This window comes from Delphinus delphis, chromosome 6 (genome assembly GCF_949987515.2).
Source record: "Delphinus delphis chromosome 6, mDelDel1.2, whole genome shotgun sequence".
NCBI classification, from domain to species: Eukaryota; Metazoa; Chordata; class Mammalia; order Artiodactyla; family Delphinidae; genus Delphinus; species Delphinus delphis.
The window spans coordinates 8259891-8284104 of NC_082688.1; the positions used below are offsets into that span (position 1 = coordinate 8259891).

The 24214-nt window shown below is 48.6% G+C and overlaps 1 protein-coding gene across 4 annotated transcripts in view; it reads right to left on the bottom strand.

Annotated features, from left to right (window-relative positions):
* LRSAM1 (leucine rich repeat and sterile alpha motif containing 1) overlaps positions 1–24199 on the bottom strand; it is a 43890-nt gene extending 19691 nt beyond the window's left edge. Inside the window, exons 1-15 of one of the 4 annotated variants that reach the window (XM_060014123.1) lie at positions 24105–24199; positions 23570–23801; positions 21830–21933; positions 21474–21530; positions 20921–20965; positions 19429–19506; positions 18215–18283; positions 16355–16439; positions 15234–15355; positions 14222–14312; positions 7568–7698; positions 3344–3373; positions 2803–2925; positions 2300–2439; positions 1399–1443 (exon numbers count right to left, since the gene is read on the bottom strand). In XM_060014123.1, coding sequence (XP_059870106.1) covers positions 1399–1443; positions 2300–2439; positions 2803–2925; positions 3344–3373; positions 7568–7698; positions 14222–14312; positions 15234–15355; positions 16355–16439; positions 18215–18283; positions 19429–19506; positions 20921–20965; positions 21474–21530; positions 21830–21901 — 1088 coding nt within the window. In that variant the 5' untranslated portion in view covers positions 21902–21933; positions 23570–23801; positions 24105–24199. The remainder of the gene's footprint in view (positions 1–1398; positions 1444–2299; positions 2440–2802; positions 2926–3343; positions 3374–7567; positions 7699–14221; positions 14313–15233; positions 15356–16354; positions 16440–18214; positions 18284–19428; positions 19507–20920; positions 20966–21473; positions 21531–21829; positions 21934–23569; positions 23802–24104) is intronic. The other 3 variants (XM_060014121.1, XM_060014124.1, XM_060014122.1) reach the window with 3 other exon arrangements.
* Between the last annotated feature and the right edge of the window lie 15 nt (positions 24200–24214).

Genomic DNA, 24214 nt, shown 5'->3' on the forward strand with positions numbered 1-24214 from the left:
GGCAGTCTGGCAATGCTATCAAAGTGTTCTTCGAATATTTCCTTCAAAAACATTCACATAAGTGCGTAAGGGTATATCTAGAAGATGTTTATAGTAATATATATTGTTTGTAATTATGAAACGCCAGAAACCGCTTAAGTGTTCAGAGGGCTAATTACGTAAATTATGATATAATGATATAGTGGAACTCGCTACAGCTAGTACAAATAATGAGGTTTTGGGCATGGAAATACATCTGTGATATAAGTGAAAATTTAAAAAGTAATGGCATGTATGCATGTGCATGTTGCTTGTGTGTACACTTTTTGCCCCCCACACCACACTGGCACAGTAGCTGGGAGGGGGACAGCATCCTTTAATGTTTCTCGCAGGGTCTGACTTTATTGGAAGCAGCCATGTACCGTCTGAGCACTCCTGCCTCCTGCCCAGGCCCACAGGCTGCTCAGGGGAAGGCCGTATCTGGTACGCATCCCTGGACCCTAGGCATAGCCCAGGCCTAGCCCAGAGAGGGCACTCAGCCAGCGTGCTGAATAAGCGATGCCACCGGCCACAGCTCAGCTCGGCCTAGGCCAGCCTGGCTGCCACCGCTCCCGGCTGAAGTGGACAGGGTGGTGGGGTTACACTGCAACTCCATGGGAGTCCCCTGCAGGAGGCCTGCACAGGCAGCCAGGAGCCAGGAAGGCTGGGCCCACGGGGAGGGGAGGCTCCCGCAGAGCACAGCAGCCAGGTCCACACTGATAGTCTGGGGTCCCTGAGAACCAGGAGGGATTCATATTAATACCCAGGGAATGGGGGGTAGGGGCTGTCCCTCCATTTCTAATCACTAAGGTGGGCACCTCAGTGCAGTCGATTTGAAATATGCAGAAAACACAAAGGGGAAAAAACAAGGTCACCACCTCCAATTCCTGCCTCTCAAAAATGTTCAATATCCTTTTGCTTTCTGAGCACAGATACAGGCAGAGTGTCTTTAAGAAATGATATAGTGTAGACACCACTTTTCCACTTAGCAATATGGTGTATTTCCCTTAATAAGGAATGTTCTTCTATAAGATATTTAATGGCTACAGATTATTCCTCTGTACATAATTCACGTAACCAAGTTTTTCTTCCCAGAAATGTGGACTTTTTTCTATTTTTTTATTCTAAAAACATAGTAGGACATTATATATACATTCTTATTCACGTCTCTGAATTTTTCTCAGGAGTGTCTATGTATTTTAACAAACTTGAAGGCAGCGATTCTAATTCAATTCTTCCTGAGGAGGTGAATCTCCTCCTAGCTTTAGGAAAACTTTCTGGCATAATCCTTGAGAATCACAAGACCTTCTCTCCCCAGAACCATGCATCCCCAGGAAGGAAGGCAGCGCCCAAAAAACCCCACTAGAGCAGAACACTTACCTTTCATTTTCCAGCGACTTCAGAATCTCAGAACTTTTCTTTTGCCTGTGGAGGAAACCATGAAAAGCCTGTGGTCACCAGCGGGCCCATTTCCAAAAGAATGGCTCAGGGGGGCTTAGGCCCCGACCACTTAGGGCCTCTGTGTTCTCAGGCTAATTCCTCAACCACTCCAAACCCCAGCTCCTCATCTGTGAAATGGGAATAATAATTTTTTAAAACTTCATGGACTGTTGGTAACGAGTGAATGAGAAAATAAAAAGTGCCTGGCATGTAACAAGCCCTCAACAGATGGCAGCTTTCACGGGCGCCCTTGGTGGTGAGCGCACTGTGCACGGCAGGCTGGCCGGCTCCCTCCGGCTCTGCATAACTGCGGGCGAGGGAGGAGAAAGAGACTCAGAGGATAGTGGAAAGGGAGGCTGGAAGCAATGGGGGGTGGTGGTGGTGGAAGCCTGTTTCTGAAGTCTTTCCCCAAGAGACCCCCAACTAACCCTTCTCGGGCTCCGTGCAACCTCTATCTGACCTGCTCCCTGCAGCTCTTGCCTTGGGCAGGATCTGTGTTAAAGCCAATCTCCCTATAGGGCAAATGGCTGTCCTCAGTGTGACTGGTGACCTGGAACCCGAAATGTTGGCACAGGACGTGATTTTGACTTGTTAAACCTACCCATTTTACAGATAGGAAACTTGGGAGGCAAAGCTCCAATCAGTAGCAGCCCCAAAACAAGAGGCAAACCTGGTCATGCCCAGATCACCTTCTTTTTAAGCTGGTGTGAATTGCAGCACCGAGACCTTGGGCAGAATCAGAGACCGTGAGGGAGAAATGCACCTCTATCCTGAGCTCCTCAAAGGGTATCAGGTGGGGGAAGGTCTCTGGGCCTGGGGGCCGGGTGGATGGGAGCCAGACCTCTGATTCTCCTGCAGGAGCTTCTGGATCCGGTTGGAGATGTTCTGCTCTGTCTGCTTCAGCTGCTCCTGCAGCCGCTGCCGCTCTGCGTCCAGGTAGCGCTGGCGCTCGCTCAGGCCCTGCTCCAGCCGGGACTGCTCCTGCGGCAGGACAGGCAGAGGTCCCGAGTCAGTGGGGGGACCACCTACCCACCCCCAGACGCCACAGGGCAGCCAGGGGCCCTGGCCTGGGATGCGGAGACTAGGTTTCCTGTCTCTGTCCCGCCAGCCCTTTCCACATGACCTTGGACCAGATGTGTCTCTAGGCCTCAGGGTGTCCAGGCACCGGAGCAGGCTGGATGAGATAATCTGTATGGACAACCCCCCCACCACCCCATGTCCTGGAGGGGGAAGTGAGAGAGCTCACTCCCACTGCCTTCCCACATCAGAGGGACCTCAGCCTGAGTCAGGAGGCCCCTGGCAGAGGGAGCAGACAGGCCTGACTCCACTTAGCCGCTCACGAACCTCCTTGACCGTCTGAAGGATCTCATCCTTCTGGCTGTTGCTCTGCTGAAGGAGCTGGGCGTGCTCTCGCTGCCCGAGTTCCAGGCGCCGTTCGAACTCGAGTTTCTCCAGCATCTTTTGTTCCTGGAAGAACGTACATCCTGGTGAGTATTGGCACAGGCTCTGTGGGTGTTAGGACATGACAGCAGGGGGAATCCACCCCCCAACTCTGAACGGTACAGGCGACAGGTCTGAACACTGAGCCTCGCCCCCGCAGGGCCCGACTGTAATAAAATGGGCTCTTCACTGGCACGGGCTAGTGGTTTAGAGCCTGGGGTTGGGCTCAACCTCTCCAAGCCTCAGTCTTCTCATCTGTCAAGTGGAGACACCCTCCCAGCCACCGAGGCTGCGTGAGACTGTGGTGAGGCAACGTATGTAAGGGGTAACAGTTACTTTACTCTCTAATTTAGAGCCAGGAAGAACTTGTTTCCTCAAATCTTTTATAATAGTGGAGATGTTTAATGAGAAGAAAAGTGACAGAGGACAAAAGGCATTTTCTTACCTTCCTCTTCTCATAGTCTGAGAACCTATTCTGGGAGGAAAAAAAGAGTGGGGTCAAGAGAAGGTGGACAGCAGCGGTTCTCGCTGGACAGAGTCCCCGGGGCAGCCTGACACCACTCAGATTTGCAGGCACATCCAGACGACTGCATCAGAGGGCTGGGGTGGGTGGGATGAGGGGGAGGGTTGTTTGATAAAGGGTTCCAGATGGTTTTGGTGGACACGAGGGTTGAGAACCACTGGGCTTGGCCCACTGTAGGAAGGTGTTCAAGGCAGTTCTGTTGATGCAGCACTGAGAAGGCATAGTGCTCCGAAAAAAAGACCAAGAATGGGTATCTGATTCCCTTGTATGTCTGCACAACACACCTGCAAGTACCCAGCTCCAGCCACCAAAACACTTACAAATGCCCAGAGGCATGTGCTCAAGTTCCTGTGGAATTGTTCAAAGAGTGAAAGCACTGAAAATAACTCAAATGTCCATCAAAATGCGATTACTTCAATAAGTCGTGGTTCATCCACACAATGATTACACAACTGTCAAACGATGGGGCGAATGAGGGTGCAGCTAGAGCAGGATGTCTGCCATCTTTCACTGTGTGGGCAGCATGGTTCCACTCTTGTAAAAACACCACCGTCAAGACTCCAGTCTGAGCTTTGTGGTTGTTGAGACAAAAGCTACAAAGGAGGTTCATTAATCAGCTCGTGGCGACTCCTCCAGTGGGTGGGACTGCAGGGTAGGAGGGGCGACATTCACTTCATCTATTTCTGTATTGTTTAGATTTACAACAAGGAGTGTGAACTAGTTTTGTAATCAAACGTCAGCATGCGCACATTTTTTTTTTTTTTAAGAGGCCCTTCTATTTAGTCATCTGGCTCTGAGACCAGGATCAGCGTCTGTCTGAGCTGTAAAAGCAGCATCCTATAAAGAAATAAAAAATTTTCCTCCTATCTCAGCACAGGAAAAAGCTTAAGTTAATCTTTAATTATACAAATAACATCTGAATATATTCTCCTTGTAAAAAGCCCATGCATATAAAAGTACCCATTGGGACTTCCCGGTGGTGCAGTGGTTAAGAATCCGCCTGCCAAGGCAGGGGACACGGGTTCGAGGTCTGGTTCGGGAAGATCCCACAGGCCACGGAACAACTAAACCTGTGAGCCACAACTACTGAGCCTGCGCTCTACAGCCCGCAAGCCACAGCTACCGAAGCCCGCACACCTAGAGCCCGTGCTCCACAACAAGAGAAGCCCCTGCAATGAGAAGCCTGCACACTGCAACGAAGGGTAGCCCCCGCTCGTGTCAACTAGGGAAAGCCCGCGAACAGCAACGAAGACCCAACGCAGCCAAAATAAATAAATAAATTTATAAAAAATAAAAAAATAAGAAGTGCCCATTGACCACTCCTGGGCCTAATCCTGATTCCCGCCCAACCCCCGCTCCATGCTCCCCATCCCCCGCCCCCACGTAAACATTATCAGACCCAACCCCATGCAGCTACTTACGTACAACTTGTGTCTTTGGAAAAATACATATATTTGTATGTGTGTGCATATATATATAAACATTTTTTAATGAAGATATAATTTACATACTGTAAAATCCATCCTTTGGAAGAAATGTACAGTTCTATGAGTTTTGACAATTGCATACAGTATCGTAATCATCACTACCATCAAGATGTAGACCAGTCCCATAACCCCCTAAATTCCCTTGTGCCCCTGTCATCAAACCCTCCTCTTATTCCCAGTCACCGGCAATTACTGATCTGTTTTCTTATGTATTTGAACCTCCTTTTAAAACATAAAAATGGAAATATATTATTGAATATTTTCATTGTGTTCAAGTTGTCCTTTTCACTTGTCCACCTGTCCTGTGACACAAGTCTGAACAGATCCTTCTCACCGTATGAATAGGACATGTCAGTTCAGCCTCTTCCCACTGATGGACATCTCGGGGGCGGCCAATACTTCACCACCATAAGTAAGGCTGCAACAAACATCCCTCCGAGTGTCTCTTTGTGCAAGTGTTTCTCTGGGGTATATACTGAGAAATGGAACTTTGGATTGTGGGCTGTGCCCATCTGAAGTGTTGACATATTGTGTCAAGTTATCTTCAACAGTGGGGAGACTGATTTCCATTCCCAAGACCAATTTATGGGGTCACTGCTTCCCCACACTCTGGCTAACAGAAATTATCATAGCAAAATCTGTGCCAGTCTGAGGAGGAAAACGGCATTTCATTGTTTTAATTTACCTGTTCCTAACTACTAGTGAAGCTGGGCATTTTTTTCATACTTATTGATCATTTGTACTATTTTATTCTGTAAAGTACCTATTGATATATCTTCGGTCTATTTTTTCTCTTAGGATGGTTTTCTGTTTCATATTGATTCCAGAGTTCTTTGTATGTTCAGTCTGCTAATCCTTCATCAGAAATATACGTTGTAAATACTTTGAGAGCATAAATTGACACAATTTTCCTGGACAGTAATCTCCTCCCTCTCGAATTCTCACTGAGCTGTCAGAGGAAACGTAACCCTACGAAAGCCTTCACAGCAGTTCTGGAATACGGGGGAGGGTGGCATCAGGGAACCAGAGAATAATAAAAAAAAAAAAAAATCAGTGGAAGATATGAAGCCAAACTGGCTACAGCTGGTGCTCCCCTTCCCAGCCATCGGAGGCCCAGGTTTTTGGGCCTCCGGGAGTGGGGGGGAGCAGACAGGTGGGGGGCAGAGGCAGTTTCTGAGCTTCCTCCTCCATTCCTGACCTACGCTAGTTCAGCTAGTTCACCCCCAGGGACCCGGGAGGGCCACTGTCCCGAAGCTCCATCCAGCAGGGAGACACACAATAAACAAATCCTCTTCCATGTAATTCTCCTTGTAATTTAGAGCTGTGATTGTAAGGCAGCAGGGCCCTAGGCTACCTTCCCAGGACAGATTCTGCCCCCCCCACCCCACCCCCCATAATGTCCTCCACCTGTCACTTGTCTGTAGAGAAACTTTAGCCAAAGAAGAAACTTAACCAGAGAAATGAGAAATTACAGAAGCAAAGGAAAACAGTCAGCAAGGCAAAATAATAGTTTAGCCATTAAACAAAGTCAAGGACCTTTAGCTCCTCCTCAAGGGCGATAGATAACATTCTGAGCCTCCTCCTTTGAGCTGTTTTGCAGATACTGAAACCGCCACAGGTGGAAGAAATTAACTACATGATGACCAGACTGTAGCCATAACAAATTGCTCCATCTCACACAATTCCAAGAATCAATCCCAAGGAAATGGAAACAAACTGACCCTGGAGTTAAAGATTAACTGTACCTAAAACAATCTCTTTGATGTGGTTCAGGCCACCACCTAACCAACTTCAAGATGACTGTCAGGGGCTTCCCTGGTGGCACAGTGGTTGAGAGTCCGCCTGCCCATGCAGGGGATGCGGGTTCGTGCCCCGGTCTGGGAGGATCCCACATGCTGCGGAGCGGCTGGGCCCCAGAGCCACGGCCGCTGAGCCTGCACGTCTGGAGCCTGTGCTCCGCAATGGGAGAGGCCCACGTACCGCCAAAAAAAAAAAGAAAAGAAAGATGACCGTCAGAGCTGACAATGCTGTTCTGCACTTAGCCCCCTCCTTCTGCCTATACACCCCTGAAACTCCCCTTTAAAAGCTCTTGCCCCCTGACAGTGGAGAGTTGGTTCCTTGGGACATGAATCCACCTTCCTCCCAGGACTGCCACCTTCCCCAATACAGCTATCTTTCCTTTTACCCAACACCTGTCTCTCAGTATTGGATTCCTGAACAACGAGCAGCTGAACCTGAGTTCAGCAACACATGCCCCCAAGGAAATGCACGGGGCATTCTGAGAACATGCACAGAACTAAACTGGGCTGCTATGTCAGGGACGGCTTACTCAGAGGACGTGCTGTTTCAACTAGGAACTGAAGGAGGGGACTGAGTTATTGGGAGAAGGTGAGTGGGGAGAATTCCAGCAGAGGGGTTCCACGGCCCCGAGGAGTTCAGGGACAGAGAGGAGCACAGCAAGGCTGTTGCTGGTGAGCTAGTGGGGTGAGGCCACCTAGGAAGCCTTGCGAAAGCTTCTAAGCACACGGGTTTGAAGGGAGGTGAGTTCTAATTTGATAGAAGACTCTGGGGGCTGACGCTCTGAACATCTCCCCTGGGCCCAGAGGGCCTGCGTACTCCCTGCCCCAACGCCACACGCCAGCACTTAGGTGCGCCTTACCTGCCAGTCTATTTCCTCGCTAGAGAACCTGTCCGTGGGCCCACTGGGGCTGTCCCGGGAGTTCTCGGCTCCATCTTGCTCCAGGACTGGCAGCAGGTACTGAGAAGGGGGGTAGTATTCCAGCCCGGACGCTGCAAGAGACGGACACCAGCTGACCAGCAGGGAGGAGACAACCTCGGAACCCAGGACAGTCCGCTCCTGCCGCTCTCACCCACCACCCGACCCCTGCCAGCATCCTGTCCCACTCCTACCTCAGTCCACTGCGCCTCTCTGCTAGACGCTGAGCCCTCCAATGCTGCTCACAGGCCTGACGCTTGGGCCTTAAATGTGGCAAGAGCTCAATAAGCATCAGCTGAGTGAATAAATGCCGCCCCTCCCCCCACCTGCCTCGTTACCATCCAAGTGAGAATGAGGTGATGGAAAAAGCCTGAACTCAATAAAGAAGCCTGGGTCCAAGACCCAGCTTCACCCATAATTTCTTGTGTATGGGCAAGATGCTTGCCTTCTCTGGCCCTGTGTAGTGTCCTCCTGCGTCATCTGAAAGGATTCATAATCTCTGCCCTTTCTGCCTAAATCTTGCTGATTTGTAGGTGCTCTTTTCATACTGTAGTTAATAACCTTGGGTCTATAATATATGCTGCAACTATCTTCTTCCAGTTGGTAACTTGTCTTTTAACTTTGATGATAGTATCCTTTTGAGGTAAAGTTGTTTAGATTTTAATGTAGTCAAAGTCACCTTTTTTCCCCTACCAAAGGATATAAATAGGCAATTCACAAGAAATACAAAAAATGGGCAGTAGACATGTGAAAGAAAATTCAAATAATCAAGGAAATTACATTAAAATAATAATAGGCTCTCTTGTTTACCCATCAGATTAGAAGACTTAAAGATCTCACCAAGCATTAGCCAGGTTGTGGGGAAGAAGAGTCGTCTCAGATACTCCTCATGGAATGTAAACTGATGTAACCTCTTCAGAGGCAACATAGAGTTGTGATTGTAACGCAGCAGGGCCCTAGGGTACCTTCCCAGGTACCCTTGTCCCGCCTTCACCTACCAACCCTACTATTGCCTGCCAGGGAGGTGTGGGGTAAAACATTCATTCCAGGGGAAAACTCGAAATAACTTCCATACATAAGTGATGGGGCTCCGCCATGTGAAACACTCGACAGCAGTTTACAGCAAGGCAGATCCACACATTCTGGGATGGGAAAAGGCCCAAGACCTATTCTTGAGTGAAAAAAGCAGGGCATAGAATCACCTAGTATGACACCTTCTGTGGGGTTTTTTCTTTTATGTTTTTAAAAGAGTGAAACCAACAATTTTACGTGCATACGTACACCTGCTACACAGTTTAAATAAGTTGAAGGATTTTTTTTTTTTTCGGTTGCACTGCTTGGCTTGTGGGATCTTGGTTCCCCGAGCAGGGAATGAACCCAGGCCCCAGCAGTGAAAGCACCAAGTCCTAACCACTGGACCGCCAGGGAAGTCCCCGGGCTATTTTTTAAACTGTATAGTCGGTATACATATGTTCACTCCTTTATTCCTTACGTCTTTTGTACACCTACTATTGCATAACTTTAAAAGCTTTTAAAATAAATGGTTTGGTCTAGCTCGACCATTGGCCGGGGTACCCATTACAATCACCTGCTGCTCAAAGATTAATTGGGTAGATACGTGGCCTGATTAGCTGTAGTGGGATGCATGTGTAACTTCTCCTTCCTTTTTAACTGCAGTATAACATACACACAGAAAAGAACACAAAATCTTCATGAACAGCTTGATGAATGTTTAAAAGTGAACACACTCTCAGAAGCAGGAATCAGGGTTGGTTCAGAGCTCAGGTGCTGATAAAAGTGCATGTTCCTTTGTGTCTGGCTTCTCTCACTCCCCGTGTGTCCGTGAGCTCAGCCAGCTTGTTGAGCACAGCTGCAGCTTGTTCTTTCTGGTTGCTGTGTGGTGCTCATTTGTGAGTATAAAACAGCTTACCACTCTGCTACGTTACGAATAGTCCTGCTATGAGTGTTTCCATACCTAGCTTTGGGCATTTGTTCACACGCATTTCTCTCTTGGGCACCTACCGAGGTGTGGAGCCAATGGGTCATAGGGTATTTGAACGTTAAGCCTGAGTAGATACTGACAATAACTTTCTGAAGTCTTTTCGGGTTCATGCTCCCACCGGCAGAGCATGGAAGCTCCAGCTGCTCCGCATCTTCCCAATTCTTGGTATTGACAGATTAACTTTGGCCATGTTAGCGGGTGTTTTAGGGTTTAAGTATTTCTTTGCAGTCTTTTTAAAAAATATTTATTTATTTATTTTTGGCTGCATTGGGTCTTCGTTGCTGCATGTGGGCTTTCTCTCGTTGCAGTGAGTGGGGGCTACTCTTTGTTGTGGTGCGTGGGCTTCTTATTGCGGTGGCTTCTCTTGTTGTGCAACATGGGTTCTAGGCACAGGGGCTTTAGTAGCTGTGGCATCTGGGCTCTGTAGTTGTGGCTCACGGGCTCTAGAGCGCAGGCTCAGTAGTTGTGGTGCACGGGCTTCGTTGCTCCATGGCATGTGGGATCTTCCCAGACCAGGGCTCGAACCCATGTCCCCTGCCTCGGCAGATGGATTCTTAACCACTGTGCCACCAGCGAAGTCCTTCTTTGCAGTCTTAATTTGCATTTTTTAAAATAGATCTTTATTGGAGTATAATTGCTTCACAATACAGTGCTAGTTTCTGTTTTACAACAAAGTGAATCAGCCATATGCATACACATGTCCCCCTATCCCCTCCCTCTTGAGCCTCCTTCCCATCCTTCTGATCCCACCCCTCTAGGCCATCACAAAGCACCAAGCCGATCTCCCTGTGCTACGCTGCTGCTTCCCACCAGCCAACTATTTTACATTCGGTAGTGTATATATGTTGATGCTACTCTCACTTCGTCCCAGCTTCACCCTCCCAACCCATGTCATCAAGTCCATTCTCTATGGCTACCTCTTTATTCCTGCCCTGCAACAAATAGGTTCATCAGTACCATTTTTTTTTAGATTCCATATATATGCGTTAGCATACGGTATTTGTTTTTCTCTTTCTGACTTACTTCACGCTGTATGACAGACTCTACTCCATCCACCTCACTACAAATAACTCAATTTTGTTTCTTTTTATGGCTGAGAAATATTCCATTGTATATATGTGCCACATCTTCCTTATCCATTCATCTGTTGATGGACATTTAGGTTGGTTCCATGTCCTGGATATTGTAAACAGTGCTGCAATGAACATTGTGGTGCATGTCTTTTTTGTGTGTGTGTGGTATGCGGGCCTCTCACGGTTGTGGCCTCTCCCGTTATGGAGATGCGCAGGCTCAGCGGCCATGGCTCACAGGCCCAGCCACTCTGCGGCATGTGGGATCTTCCTGGACCGGGGCACGAACCCTTGTCTCCTGCATCGGCAGGCAGACTCTCAACCACTGCACCACCAGGGAAGCCTGCATGTCTCTTTTTGAATTATGGTTTTCTCAGGGTATATGCCCAGTAGTGGGATTGCTGGGTCGTATGGTAGTTCTACTTTTAGTTTTTTAAGGAAACTCCATACTGTTTTCCATAGTGGTTGTATCAGTTTACATTCCCACCAACAGTGTAGGAGGGTTCCCTTTTCACCACACCCTTTCCAGCATTTATTGATTCTAGCTTTTTTGATAATGGCCATTCTGACCGGCATGAGGTGATACCTCATTGCAGTTTTGACTTGCATTTCTCTAACAATTAGTGATGTTGAGCATCTTTTCATGTGCCTCTTGGCCATCTGTATGTCTTCCTTGGTGAAATGTCTATTTAGGTCTTCCACCCATTTTTTTTTTTTACATCTTTATTGGAGTATAATTGCTTTACAGTGGTGTGTTAGTTTCTGCTGTATAACAAAGTGAATCAGCTATACATATACATACATCCCCATATCCCCTCCCTCTTGTTCTGCCCATTTTTTAACTGGATTGTTTGCTTTCTTGATATTGAGCTTCACAAGCTGTTTGTATATTTTGGAGATTAATCCTTTGTCTGTTGTTTCATTGGCAAATATTTTCTCCCATTCTGAGGGTTGTCTTTTTGTCTTGTTTATGGTTTCCTTTGCTGTGCAAAAGCTTTTAAGTTTAATTAAGTCCAATTTGTTTGTTTTTGTTTTTATTTCTGTTACTCTAGGAGGTGGGTCAAAAAAGACCTTGCTGTGGTTTATGTAAAGAGTGTTTTTCCTATGTTTTCCTCTAAGAGTTTTATAGAGTCTGGTCTTATATTTAAGTCTTTAATCCATTTGGAGTTTATTTTCATGTACAGTGTTAGGTAGTGTTCTAATTTCATTCTTTTACATGTAAGCTGTCCAGTTCTCCCAGCACCACTTATTGAAGAGGCTGTCTTTTCTCCATTGTATGCTCTTGCCTCCTTTGTCATAAATTAGGTGCCCATATGTGTGTGGGTTTATCTCTGGGCATTCTATCCTGTACCATTGATCTATATTTCTGTTTTTGTGCCAGTACCATACTGTCTTGATTACTGTAGCTTTGTGGTATAGTCTGAAGTTGGGGGCCTGATTCCTCCAACTCCGTTTTTCTTTCTCAAGATTGCTTTGGCTATTCGGAGTCTTTTGTGTTTCCATACGAGTTGTAAGATTTTTTGTTCTAATTCTGTGAAGAATGCCATTGGTAGTTTGATAGGGATTTCACTGAATCTGTAGATTGCTTTGGGTAGTATAGTTATTTTCACAATGTTGATTCTTCCAATCCAAGAACATGGTATATTTCTCCATTTGTTCATGTCATCTTTGACTTCTTTCATCAGTGTTTTATAGTTTTCTGAGTACAAGTCTTTCGCCTCCTTAGGCAGGTTTATTCCTAGGTATTTTATTCTTTTTGTTGCAGTGGTAAATGGGAGTGTTTCCTTAATTTCTCTTTCTGATTTTTCGTTGTTGGTGTATAGGGATGCCAGAGATTTCTGTGCATTAATTTTGTATCCTGCAACCTCACCAAACTCATTGATTAGTTCTAGTAGTTTTCTGGTGGCATTTTTAGGATTCTCTATGTATAGTATCATGTCATCTGCAAACAGTGACAGTTTTACTTCTTCTTTTCCAATTTGGATTCCTTTTATTTCTTTTCCTTCTCTGACTGCTGTGGCTAGGACTTCCAAAACTATGTTGAATAAGAGTGGTGAGAGTGGACATCCTTGTCCTGTTCCTGATCTGAGTGGAAATGCTTTCAGTTTTTCACCATTGAGTATGATGCTTGTGGGTTTGTCATATATGGCCTTTATTATGTTGAGATAGGTTCCCTCTATGCCCATTTTCTGGAGAGTTTTTATCATAAATGGGTGTTGAATTTTGTCAAAAGCTTTTTCTGTATCTATTGAGATGATCATATGGTTTTTATTCCTTAATTTGTTAATGTGGTGTATCACATTGATTGATCTGAGTATACTGAAGAATCCTTGCATCCCTGGGTTAATTTGCATTTTTTAAATTGACTAAAACGATGTTGAGCACTTTTTTCAGATACTATTGGCCCTCTGGATATTCTCTTCTATAAAATTCCGATTCAAGTCTTTTGACAACAGCTTTTCCTTATTGATCTGTAGGAGTTCTTTTTATCTGCTAGGAGTAAGTCCTTTGTTGGATATGTATGCATTGCAGATATCAACTTCAACTTTATGGCTTGCCTTTTCTTTCCCCATATGGTGTTTTTTGAAGAGGAGAAGTTTTTGATTTAATGAAATCTAATCTATCAGTCTTTTATGGTTAGTGCTGCCTGTCTAAGGAAGAGGTTAGGTTAATGTTCTTTTTTTTCCCCACCTGAATATCCAATTGATTCAGAATTGTTTATTGAAAAGACCTTTGCTTTTCTTTGTCATTGCTTTGCAATGGCACCTCTGTCATAAATCAGATGACCATATGTATGCAAGTCTTGGCCATGTTCTAAAATTTCCACAGGTGGACAAGAGCCCCTAATTAAGAACATCCAGGCTGACAGGAGGTAACTGGGTGTACTGCTTTCCCCTCCTGGCACCCAGTCCAGGGGTGGCCCTGGGTTCTAGCCACTCCTCCAAGTCCAACCCATGGTGGCCTCTCTCCTGGACGACCCCAATGACTTCCTAACTGGTCCCCGTCCTTGCTTCCTCCAATCCCTCCTCTTTACTGCAGCTGGAGTGGTCTTTGTAAAAAGCAAATCTGATCAAATCCCTCTCCTGTTTGATACCGGCCGGGTACCCTCTCCAGCCTCATCTGTTCCTCTCGCCTCTACTTTTGCACCCAGCCACTTGGCCTTCTCTCCATCATGCTTCCCACTCCCCCGCCCCTCCAGGCCCTTCAACATGCACCTCCTTCTGCCAGGAACATCCTTCTCTCTTTTCTAATCATCCCTCAGGTTTCAGTCGAGCCACTTTCTTGCAAAGACCTTCCCCGAGGGCCCAGCCTAAACCAGATGCCCGATTCTACTCTCTTGTAGCCACAATCGGTAATCGTACTTCCTTGTGTGACGATCTGCTTTGCCTGTTTCTCCTGCCAGATCTGGAGAGCTCTGAGCAGGCAGGGACCGTGGCCTCCCCCAGCCACCTGGTTGGCGCAGAGCAGTCCCAGGGGTCACATCTGGTGCTCACTGAGTGAAGGAGGCAGGCTGCCTGGCTTTACCTTTGCAGAGGAACTGTTGAATGGCCTCGGTGCCGGCGCCGCACACCTCCTGTGGGGGGTAGACCATGGATGACGCGTCCAGGCTCAGAGTCTGCAGACACAAGGGGACCCCTCTTTATATGTCATTCACCTCACTGCTCAACGCGATCAAGATGTAAGGTCTTTAAAGAGGTAATCAAGTTTGAAACAAAGTCACCTGTCTGGGCCCTAATCCAGTATCAACTGGTGTCCTTAAAAGATGAAATTAGGACACAGACACATACTGAGGGAGGATGATGTGAGGACACAGGGAGAAGACAGCCGTCCACAAGCCAAGGAGAGAGGCCTCAGAAGAAACCAACCCTGCCGAGACCTTGATCTTGGACTTCCAACCTCCAGGAACGTGAGAGAAGAAGTCTATTGTTTAAGCTCCCCAGCCTGGGGTGCTTCGCTAGGGTAGCCCTGGGAGACTAACACAGTGTCCCCGGTGCTCACCTTCCCCTGCCCACTACCCCCTGCTCTGATGGATCTCAGTTTCTGCAGCTCCAAGCTGAGGCCACTCCCTCCCTGACGGCGCCCGGGCTCTTTATGCCCTGGACCCTCCAGGCACAGCAACTTCCAAACACATCAGCTTCCCCGCTCTTCCCTTAACGTGTCCTGGGCTTTCCCACCTCCTGCCTTTTCCCGAACTGTTTCCTCCACCTGGAATGCTCCCGTTACCTGTGTCTACTTCCCCAAAGCTTTTTCCTCTTTCAAGGTCTGGCTCAAATACCATGTCTTTCATAGAATGTTAATTAACCCCATCAGGACTTGGCATTATCTCTTCACTCCAGAAATCTGTTTTCCTGCCTCCATCATGGCAGCAAAAGTCACATAATTACAACGGTTCACACTTCAGGCTCTGTGAGGCCCTGAGGACGTTGAGACCTCTGTGATCCCAGCACCCTGTGTCCAGGGCAGGCCTCCAAGAATGTGGGAAGGCAGCGGTGGGAAGGCCAGGTAGGACCCCAGGTGAGAACATCTCCCCACCTACCTCCAGGGTTCGAACGTGCGCCAGCATCTGCGGCAACCTCTGAATCTCGCTTTCACTGATGTCGAGAGTACGCAGGCTCCGAAGCTCCCCCAAGGTGTCTGGAAGCTCCTTCAGCCTGTTGTCTGGAGGGATCCCAATGGCACAGCTCAGCACCCCAAAACCCCTTCACCATCTTCCTGCCTGAATCCCGCGAGGACCCAGGGAGGAGGGTGCCCCCCTCTGAGCCTGGGGCACGTGCCAGGGCCTGGAACCTGAGGCTCCATAAGGAAAAACATGGCAGTGGAGTTTCAGTGACCTGGGTTCAAGTTCCCATTCCACCACTTAATCAGCTGAGTGACTGTGGAAAACTGGTGACCTCCCTGGACCACAGTTTCCTCATCTGTAAAATGCGGATGATAATACTATTTGGCCTCATAGGAATATTGAGGGATTCAATGAGATTATGCATATGAGGTGCTCAGCACAGTGCCTATCACATAGTAAGTGATTAGTAAGTTGCGTACCGTTATTTTTATCATTATTTATATGTTACAAACAGGTAAACTGGGGCATTCTGTACAGAAAGTGCTTAAGGCCAAAAAGAAATGAAAGAGCTGGGGGCGGCACGCATTAGAATCTCGGCCGTGTCACTATCGCACTGGGTGGTCTGGAGCAAGACACTGCTCTCTGAGCCTCGTTTCCCTCATGTGTAAATTGGGGATAAGATCTCTGTCCTCTCCCTACCTCAGGGACTTGTCATGAGGCTCATGGCACCGCTGAATTTGGAGGTGGCGGGAAGCGCTTCAGTGGCGGGAAGCGCTATTCAGAACCACTCTCGCCCAGTCAGTCCACCACATTCTAAACACCAGTGACTGGGCCTTGGGGGGCCTAGCTGTCAACATCGTCTGCCCTCCTCCCTGTGAGGCCCTGGCTCGGAGGAGTCACAGGAACCCTCCAGATGCCCTGTCTCTGGTTACCATGAAGACAGATGGACTAAACAGGAAGTCAGACAGTTTAGAGTGACACCTGGGGGCTGGCTGCCCTCGTGCTCAATGGTTCTCAGGAGGAGCACCCTGTGGATGCCGGTTGGGTCAGCCCAGAGCTGACCAAGGGTCACACGGACAGGGCTTCCTGGCCCCTACCTTTCACGTTGAGGGTCTGGAGCTGGATCAGGTTCCCAATGGAACGCGGGAGATACGTCAGTTGGTTCCTTTCCACATTCAAGACCTAAGAAAGAGGGGAAAATGGCGTGAGAACGCGCACACACAGACAACAGTGTCTACCCTGCTTCAGGCCGGGCATCATCTGGGCACCACACACACCTCTTTATCTCCTGACAGCCCTGTGAGGAAGATAAAGATTGTTATGATCAAATTTGAGAGATGGGAAAACTGAGGCTCAGGGCGGTGAAGTCATGTGTCCAGGAGGGCAAAGCCAGACTTTGAACCTAGTTCTTGCTGAGGTTGTATCATTTATATTGACCACAAAATAGCCAACAATGGTCCCACAATCAGGGCGGGAGGAAGAAGGGGACGAGCAGATTCAGGGATCCAGGTGAGGCAGCGTGTGTTGAGGCCTAGTTATCCCAGTGTTAGCAGAAGGAAGCTGAGCTGCATAAAGGCAATGGGGTCTGGCCAAGGCTTCAAGGCCGGCAGCTGGTGGTGCCAGGATTGAAACCCGGGCTCGCTGGATCCCGAAGGGCACACTCCCTCCAGGATGTGGCATCATGAGATGAGCGAGGCTGACAGGATGACACACGAGGAAGCCATTAAAAATAGATACGATGGAAAGGGAAGCACGTTAAAAATAATGTGGCAGATGAATATTTGATGAACCAAAGGATGGTTACGAGTTATTATCAGGTATCCAAAGGTTACAAAACAGTGAATGCAGCAATTCTACAAAAATACATACGTAAACAATTCCCCAAAGATCCTGCACCCTGGTATTCATCGTGGCTCTCTCAGTGGGGCAGTTACTACTATTGAGCCACACGTTCTCCACGTGACCCTGGGCAAGTTACAGTCGTCCCTCTGGACCCGTTCTCTCTTCTGTAAAAGTGATAACAGCACCCACCTCGCAGGGTAGTTCATTCAAGTCATCTTGAGTTTCCTCCACGTGGGAGGCAGTGCGCTAGGTGAGGACGCTGCCCGCACAGAGACGACAGTTCGGGAGGGGAGCCAGCTGAGCATAACTAGTGATTACAGACTGCAATCAGTGCTCTCAGGGAAATACGCGGGTTGAGACAGGCGAACAAGATGGATCTACCTGGATGGGGGGGGTCGGGGAGGATTCGCAGGGACATTTGGGTTGAGACGGAGGAAGAGCTACTCGGGCAGGAGGAAGAGCCTTGTGGAAAGGCCCTGCCGGGGGTGGGGCGCAGAGGGCCGGAGGGTTTTAGGAGTTGAGTGCAGACAGTGGAGGGGAGAGAGAAGGAAAGGAGGCTGGGAAGACAGGAGGGCCCAGCGTACAGGGTCTGATGGGGCACAGTGAAGAGAAGGGATTTTAATCTGAGTGTGAAGGACGGCGCGGCTTCCTCTGTGAACCGGGGATGATGCTAACACCTGCCTCGCAGAGTGGCTGTGAGGAATCAATCAGCCAACAGCGCAAGCGCAACGCTTAGCTTGGTGCTGGCATGCAGGGAACGCTCCGTAAATGCAGGGGCTGCCGCTGACAAGGAGCAGAAGTGAGGCGGTGAGTCAGAGTGCTGAACTCATCATCTGGAAAAGGTAGACTCTCTGGGCGCTCTTTTTCTTTAAAGTTGCGGAAGCTCATGATGAAATCCCAAAAGCACATGCCAAAAACATGGTGGAGAGATGCCCACAGCCCAGACTGCTATGTTGACGCCATCACTGGGCATCTCAAGGGCAAAGGGGGAGGAGCCGGTGGCACCAAGTGCAGCCCTGGCTAGAAAGAGTGCGACCAGAACATTCCAGGTCTGTGTGGCTGCCATTTCTTACTTAGGTGGTCAGAGGTGGGTTTTCTGTTTCCTGAAGCCATACCTGGAGGGCTGTCAGCTGCCCTATATCATCAGGAAGGGCTGTCAGCTGATTATCATGAAGATCCAGAACCTGCGGAAGGGGAACAAGTTTAACACCTAGAAGTCACCAGCTGAGAAAGGCCCTCTGATTTCAGGCTCCGGAGAGACAAGGGTGAGGTTGGGCAGGGGTGCCCCACGCCTCTGGTGTTGAAAGCAGGAGCACCGACCCTTCCTCCCCAACTAAATGATCATTCCATCTCATTTCCTTTCTAAAAGTATCATACCACTTCATTCTCTTATTTATCAAATATTTATTTTTACTGTTGAGTGAAAAAAGCTAGCTATGAAAGAGTATGCATAGATATTCACGTTAAAAACGCCTCATGGTATAAATACATATTTGCATAGTAAAATACTACCAAATATGCAATAAAATATTGATAGTAGTTCCCTAGAGTGTGAAATTGTATGTTTTTCCTTATGCTTAACTGTATTCCCTAATGTTTTTAACAATGAAAATGAGCAAAAAATAGGATATATAGATATGTCTGTGCGTGCACATACGTACTATAAAATGCATATATATGAAATATATACATAAACATAAATGTTTTTTAATGTTTTTTCTGATTATAAAAATAATGCACGTTGGACCAGAAAAATGAAGAGAAGTAAAAACGACCCCTAATCCCTGCACACCATCAAGAGCCATAGAAACCACCTTGATGCCTGTGCCGCCAGTCTCTTCTCCCAGTGTGTATACCCACTGCCACAGCTTATGTTCCTGTGGAACCACCCTGGGGTCTCACCTCACATATACTGTGGCTATATCCCAGTCCTTGTCCTGCGGGAGCTGACGGTCAGGAGGGAGGTGCCCCAGCTCACCAAGCTTTCACGCACTGACCACACAACACCTGGTGTCTCTCCTATTCCTTCCTGTTTGGGCCCATTGGTCTCCCTGCTCTCTGCCAGCTCACTTGCTATGAGCTTATGGTTTGCCTTTCCACCTAGCTCCCTAAGGGCAGGGCCTGGGGCTGCTTCTCTTTGCAAGTGCACCCCACACAAAGCACAGACAAGGTGCCCGATAAACCATGCTGACTAAACCCCAGAGTCCCCGTGACACTAGGCATGTCTGGCATAAACTCTGACAGAGGACGCGTGAAGGGAGCGGGGATGCTGGCTACCACCTGGAACACCACGCAGAGTCCCTGACGCCTGGGAGAAGGGCCCCAGTACCTTGATGGTGGCGAGACTCAGGAGGCTGCAGGATTTAGGAAGCAGGGAAGTGAGGTGATTCGTGTGGACAATCAACACCTGTGTGGAAAAGATTTTTGACATGTTAGGCTGAAGAAGAGCAGCAGGGAGGGAGGCTGGAGGCGGGGCAGCCAGCTCAGCTCAGGCTGCCAGCGGCCCCGCCCTGCCTGGTTCTCTGCTCTTGCAGATGTCACAAGGGATGTCTCCAAAAGTGGAACCAGATGACCTTAAAATCTGGAGTTTCCAGGGTGAAAGGGACCTTAGAGGTCTAATTCTACCTTCCATCCCGGGAAGGGATCCCCGTGCAGCTGACCTGATCTTAACCTCCCTCAGCTTCAGTATCTTCTTGTGGAAAACAGAGAATCATAAATTCCTGTCTGAGGGCTGCCATTGATGATTAACAAGCTAACAGACAAAAACCACTTAGCCCAGGGCTGGCACGTGGTCCAATCCGAGTCATCTATTGCTGTTTTTGTTAGGCGGCAACCCCTGCGTGGACACTGCCGGTGTCGAGGAGCTCACTACTCTTGGTATGGAACACATTTGACCCACCTTCACTTAGATACTTCATTCAGAATACTCTTACCTACCTGCATTCAAGTCTGCAATGCCTTTCTGAAAAATCATTCATTCCACTCTTAATCTCCCCTGGGTGACCAGAATGAAATGAGTGTAGTTTTTATTATTATTATTTAAATACATAAATAAATTTATTTATTTATTTATTTTTGGTCACATTGGGTCTTCGTTGCTACACGTGGGCTTTCTCTAGTTGTGTCAAGCGGGGGCTACTCTTCGTTGAGGTGCGTAGGCTTCTCATTGCGGTGGCTTCTCTTGCTACAGAGCATGGGCTCTAGGCACGTGGGCTTCAGTAGTTGTGGCTCGCCGACTCAGTAGTTATGGCTCACGGGCTCTAGAGCGCAGGCGCAGTAGTTGTGGTGCACGGGCTTAGGTGCTCCGCAGCATGTAGGATCTTCCCCGACCAGGGCCCGAACCCATGTCCCCTGCATTGGCAGGTGGATTCTTAACCACTGCGCCACCAGGGAAGTCCCGTAGTTTTTATTATTAATAACAATGCGGTTACTCAGTGTCTACTATGTGGCAGGCATTATACTTAGGGCATTTATCTCTCTTTCTACCTGCCTACATACCTCACTTGTAATTCTAATAAAAGCTCTGCGAGAGTAGAACTACGAATGTCTTCATTTCAGATGTCTTCTCAGATGAAGAAACTGAGATGTAAGAGCCTAAGGAAGTTGCCCAATTCAGGAGGGGCAAAGCCAGGACTACAAAGCCAGGGCTGCCTGATGCCAAAGCCTGCTCTCCTGTGAACACACCTGCTGCAGACTGAAAGGGTGCGATTCAGAGAGAAGGGGGATATCTGTGCAAGGAAGACAACTCCTAGAATTCCCACCTGATTTCAAACAAGCAAACAAGCAATAAATAATTCTCTGAAAATGAAGATCTGTCTCACCTTCTTCTGCAGAACTTTGCATGTTGCAAAAGCCCCAAATGGAATCTAAGATAAGATAAAGAAGGATCAGTGCCTCCCCTCCTGCCAGTTTTTAACTTGTGTTCTGAGTGGCACACGCGTTGGGGAGAGATGGGGCAGGAGGTGAATAAGTCTAAGCCTGGGGAAAGCTGGGAGGAACGCTGCTCGGGTGGTCAGCCCTCCCTTGCAATCAGCTATCGGGTGACTACCTGCCCACCCACCCACCTCACCCCCAACAGGAACGCTATGAGAGGCAAAAGAAAGATCTCTGGTGCTTGGCAGAGAATCCCAGGCTCTCCCAGTGCCCTAGGAATCCACGAGTACATTTTCTAGACTCTGTGACTCTTAAAGACTATGCTGAAGCCAGAAGATCATCTCAATTCTCTCGGACAAGAACAAAACCTAAGGAAACACCTCTTGACAGCAGCTTCTGGCCTTTTAAAAGCCTCAGTCCACATCTAGCTTTCCTAGGGACACGTGATCTAAGAAAGAAGGGCAGACAAAAATTCACAGGCAAACCACCACCCCAGTTTACCTCTGAGAGCTCACATTTAGAGATGTCAAGAATGTCATCTGCCCCAGCTTCTTTTGCCTAGGGATAAAAACAGTTAAAAAAAGAGGGTCCATCCTTCCAGAGTGGACAAATCAGGCAAAGAGACATAGGATTAAGGGGCTTCAAGAGATCACAGACACCATCCGGTTCCACGAGTCCATTTTGAAGGTGGACCAATGATCTCTGCTTTAATGGGGCTTGAGGTCCAGCAGGGAAGAGCGTGAGCGAGTAATGAGAAGTGTGATCGGCTTATGGAGGGCAACTGCAGTGTGGAGCCCTGTTGCATGGGGCAGAGGTGGTGATGGGGATGGGCTCAGAGGAAATCCATTTTCCCTCACCAGACACATCTGGTACTCCAGCCGTTTCCGAGCCTCCTCACTGGGTTTCCGCTTCCGGAAGAAGAGTGGCATCCTTCCTTTTTCCTAGAGCGATCTTCACAACACTAGGGCACAGGAGAGAAGTTAGGGCCTGGGGACTCTGTCACAGGTCCCCAACACCCAGGACAGGTAGCACAGTAACACAGAGCATGTAGCTGATCTGCGGGACTGTAAGTTCCTTGTGGGCAGGGGCTGTGTCCATCTTGACCATCAGTCCATGCCTTGAGCCTGGCACAGTAGGTGCTCAACACTCTGTTCTTTGTTGGCTAAAAATAAGCAGCAGTATGTGGAAAGAGCGCAACAGCAAGCCAGATGACCTGGGTTTGAGCCCACATTTGCCCCTGACCCACTGTGAGACCCTGGCATACCCTTTCCCCATTCTGGGCCCCCATCTCTCCTCCACGTTAGACAAGGGGGTTGACTTGGAGAAGTTTCCTCAGGTCCTTCCCAAGGATGCTCCTTGAGGACTCTAACAGACTTGGCTGATGAATCCCTTGTAGGCCCTGAAAGACTATCAGAGTGGCATCAGCAAACCAAACACTGCATGGCTTTAGCCAGCCCTGACCTTGACCCTGGGGAACTCAACTACATCATGACCAAAGAGATTTTGGAGCTAAATAAAAGCTCAACAGCAATCCTCAGGCATCTTGCCACTCTCACAGTTATTATTCCATTTGATTCTCACCACAGCCCTCTTTCTAGTAACAAAACGGATGCTCATCAAGTTCAGCGATCGGGTCATACAGCCTGGATCGCAGCAAAACCAGCCTGGAACTCTGCTCTTTCAAGTCCCGATCCTGTGGTGTCTGCCCAACTCCGTGGTGCTTCAGTAACTTAGCACACATTAAGTATACCGTCCTGAACTCAGAAGCCAGGTGCTCACTGCCTGCCTGGTACCAGAAAATACCAGATTTGATATGGGACAGCGATGGGCCAGGAAGTAACCATACAGGGAAGCTTATGGTTAACAGCATGGGCTTTGGGATGAAATAGAATCTTTTTTCTTTTTTTGTTTTTTCTTTGTTTAACTGGTTTTGAATCCCAGATCTGTCACCCATCAACCGTGTCCCCTTGGTTCACCTCTCTGAGCCTCAGTCTCCTCATCTGTAAAGTGTGAGTAATGTTACCAACACCTGGTTCTATTTGGATCCAGTGATTTCCATATTTGCAAAGCCCATAGCACAGTACCTGGCACATGATGAGTGCCCAATAAATGTTAACCACGTAGCACCACACATCTAACAAACATTTATTCAGGGCCTACTACAGCTGAAGGATCTAGGGAGAAAGGGGCCAGGGAGAAGATGCAGTTGAAGAAGACACACACCCATTCCTCAAGGGGTGGCGTAGAGATCACAGGTCCCTGCCTATAGAGGTGAAGGCTGTCTGGGGAGCTGGCCAAGCCTGCAGAGCTGGCTCAGCCTCCTCTTGTCACCCCACCTGTCTGCAGGGATGGGGAACGATCTAAAAACAGCCCTCTCCATCTCTCCCTGATGACCAGCTCTTATCCGCCTGCTCCCCAATGACTAACTTTCCCTCACCTCCTCCCCAACGGCCACCTCTCCTCCATTCCTCCTAGAAGATCAGCTCTTCCCGACCTGCTCCCGGATGTCCACGCCTCATCCATCCCCTCCCCCGACGTCCAGCCCAGATAGGAAGAGCCACACCCTCCTCCCCTGGCTGGGGTGGGCAGTGCCCAACCTTGCTTTGCGGATACACAGGTCTCCGACGTTCGTTCCCTCTGGTGGACCTCAAGGCAGGCCGATCACTCGCAGGTCTTGGTCATGGACGCCGGGTGACAGACCACCCGGCACGGGCCCGGCGGAGCCACAGTCTGCTCTCCTCCAAACGCAGGAACTGGGGACCAAAACTCAGAATCTCCGAAAGTCATGCAGACCAGGATGACGAAGTCTGAGACCGAAGACCGCAGAATCTTAGAATTAAGAGTTGGACCGGATTTAGACTCTAATAAAATTGTTTTAATAGCTAAAATGCCCACATCACGAGGGAATTAGAAGGGGGTAGGGGATTGCCGTGGCCGTGGGGTCTCGGAACGCTGGTGCGGAACCGCAGGAGAGGGGCGGGGTTCTGGGATAGAGTGACAGGGACTATAGCGTGACCCTCAGGGAGAATGGGCAGCAACGGAGCCTGAGATCTCGGGAGCAGCGATCTGTTGTCTGCCTCCCCCGGGAGAACTGCCCCGAACCCCGCTTCAGAACCCCTAGCTGCAGCTCACCGCGGTGCCTCCTTCTCCAGCCTTCAGCCTTAGGTGCCTGCCCACAAGCAATATGGCACCAAGGGCGTCGCTGCAAGATGGGGCGGAGACGGCAGTTCTCGCGAGAGCCG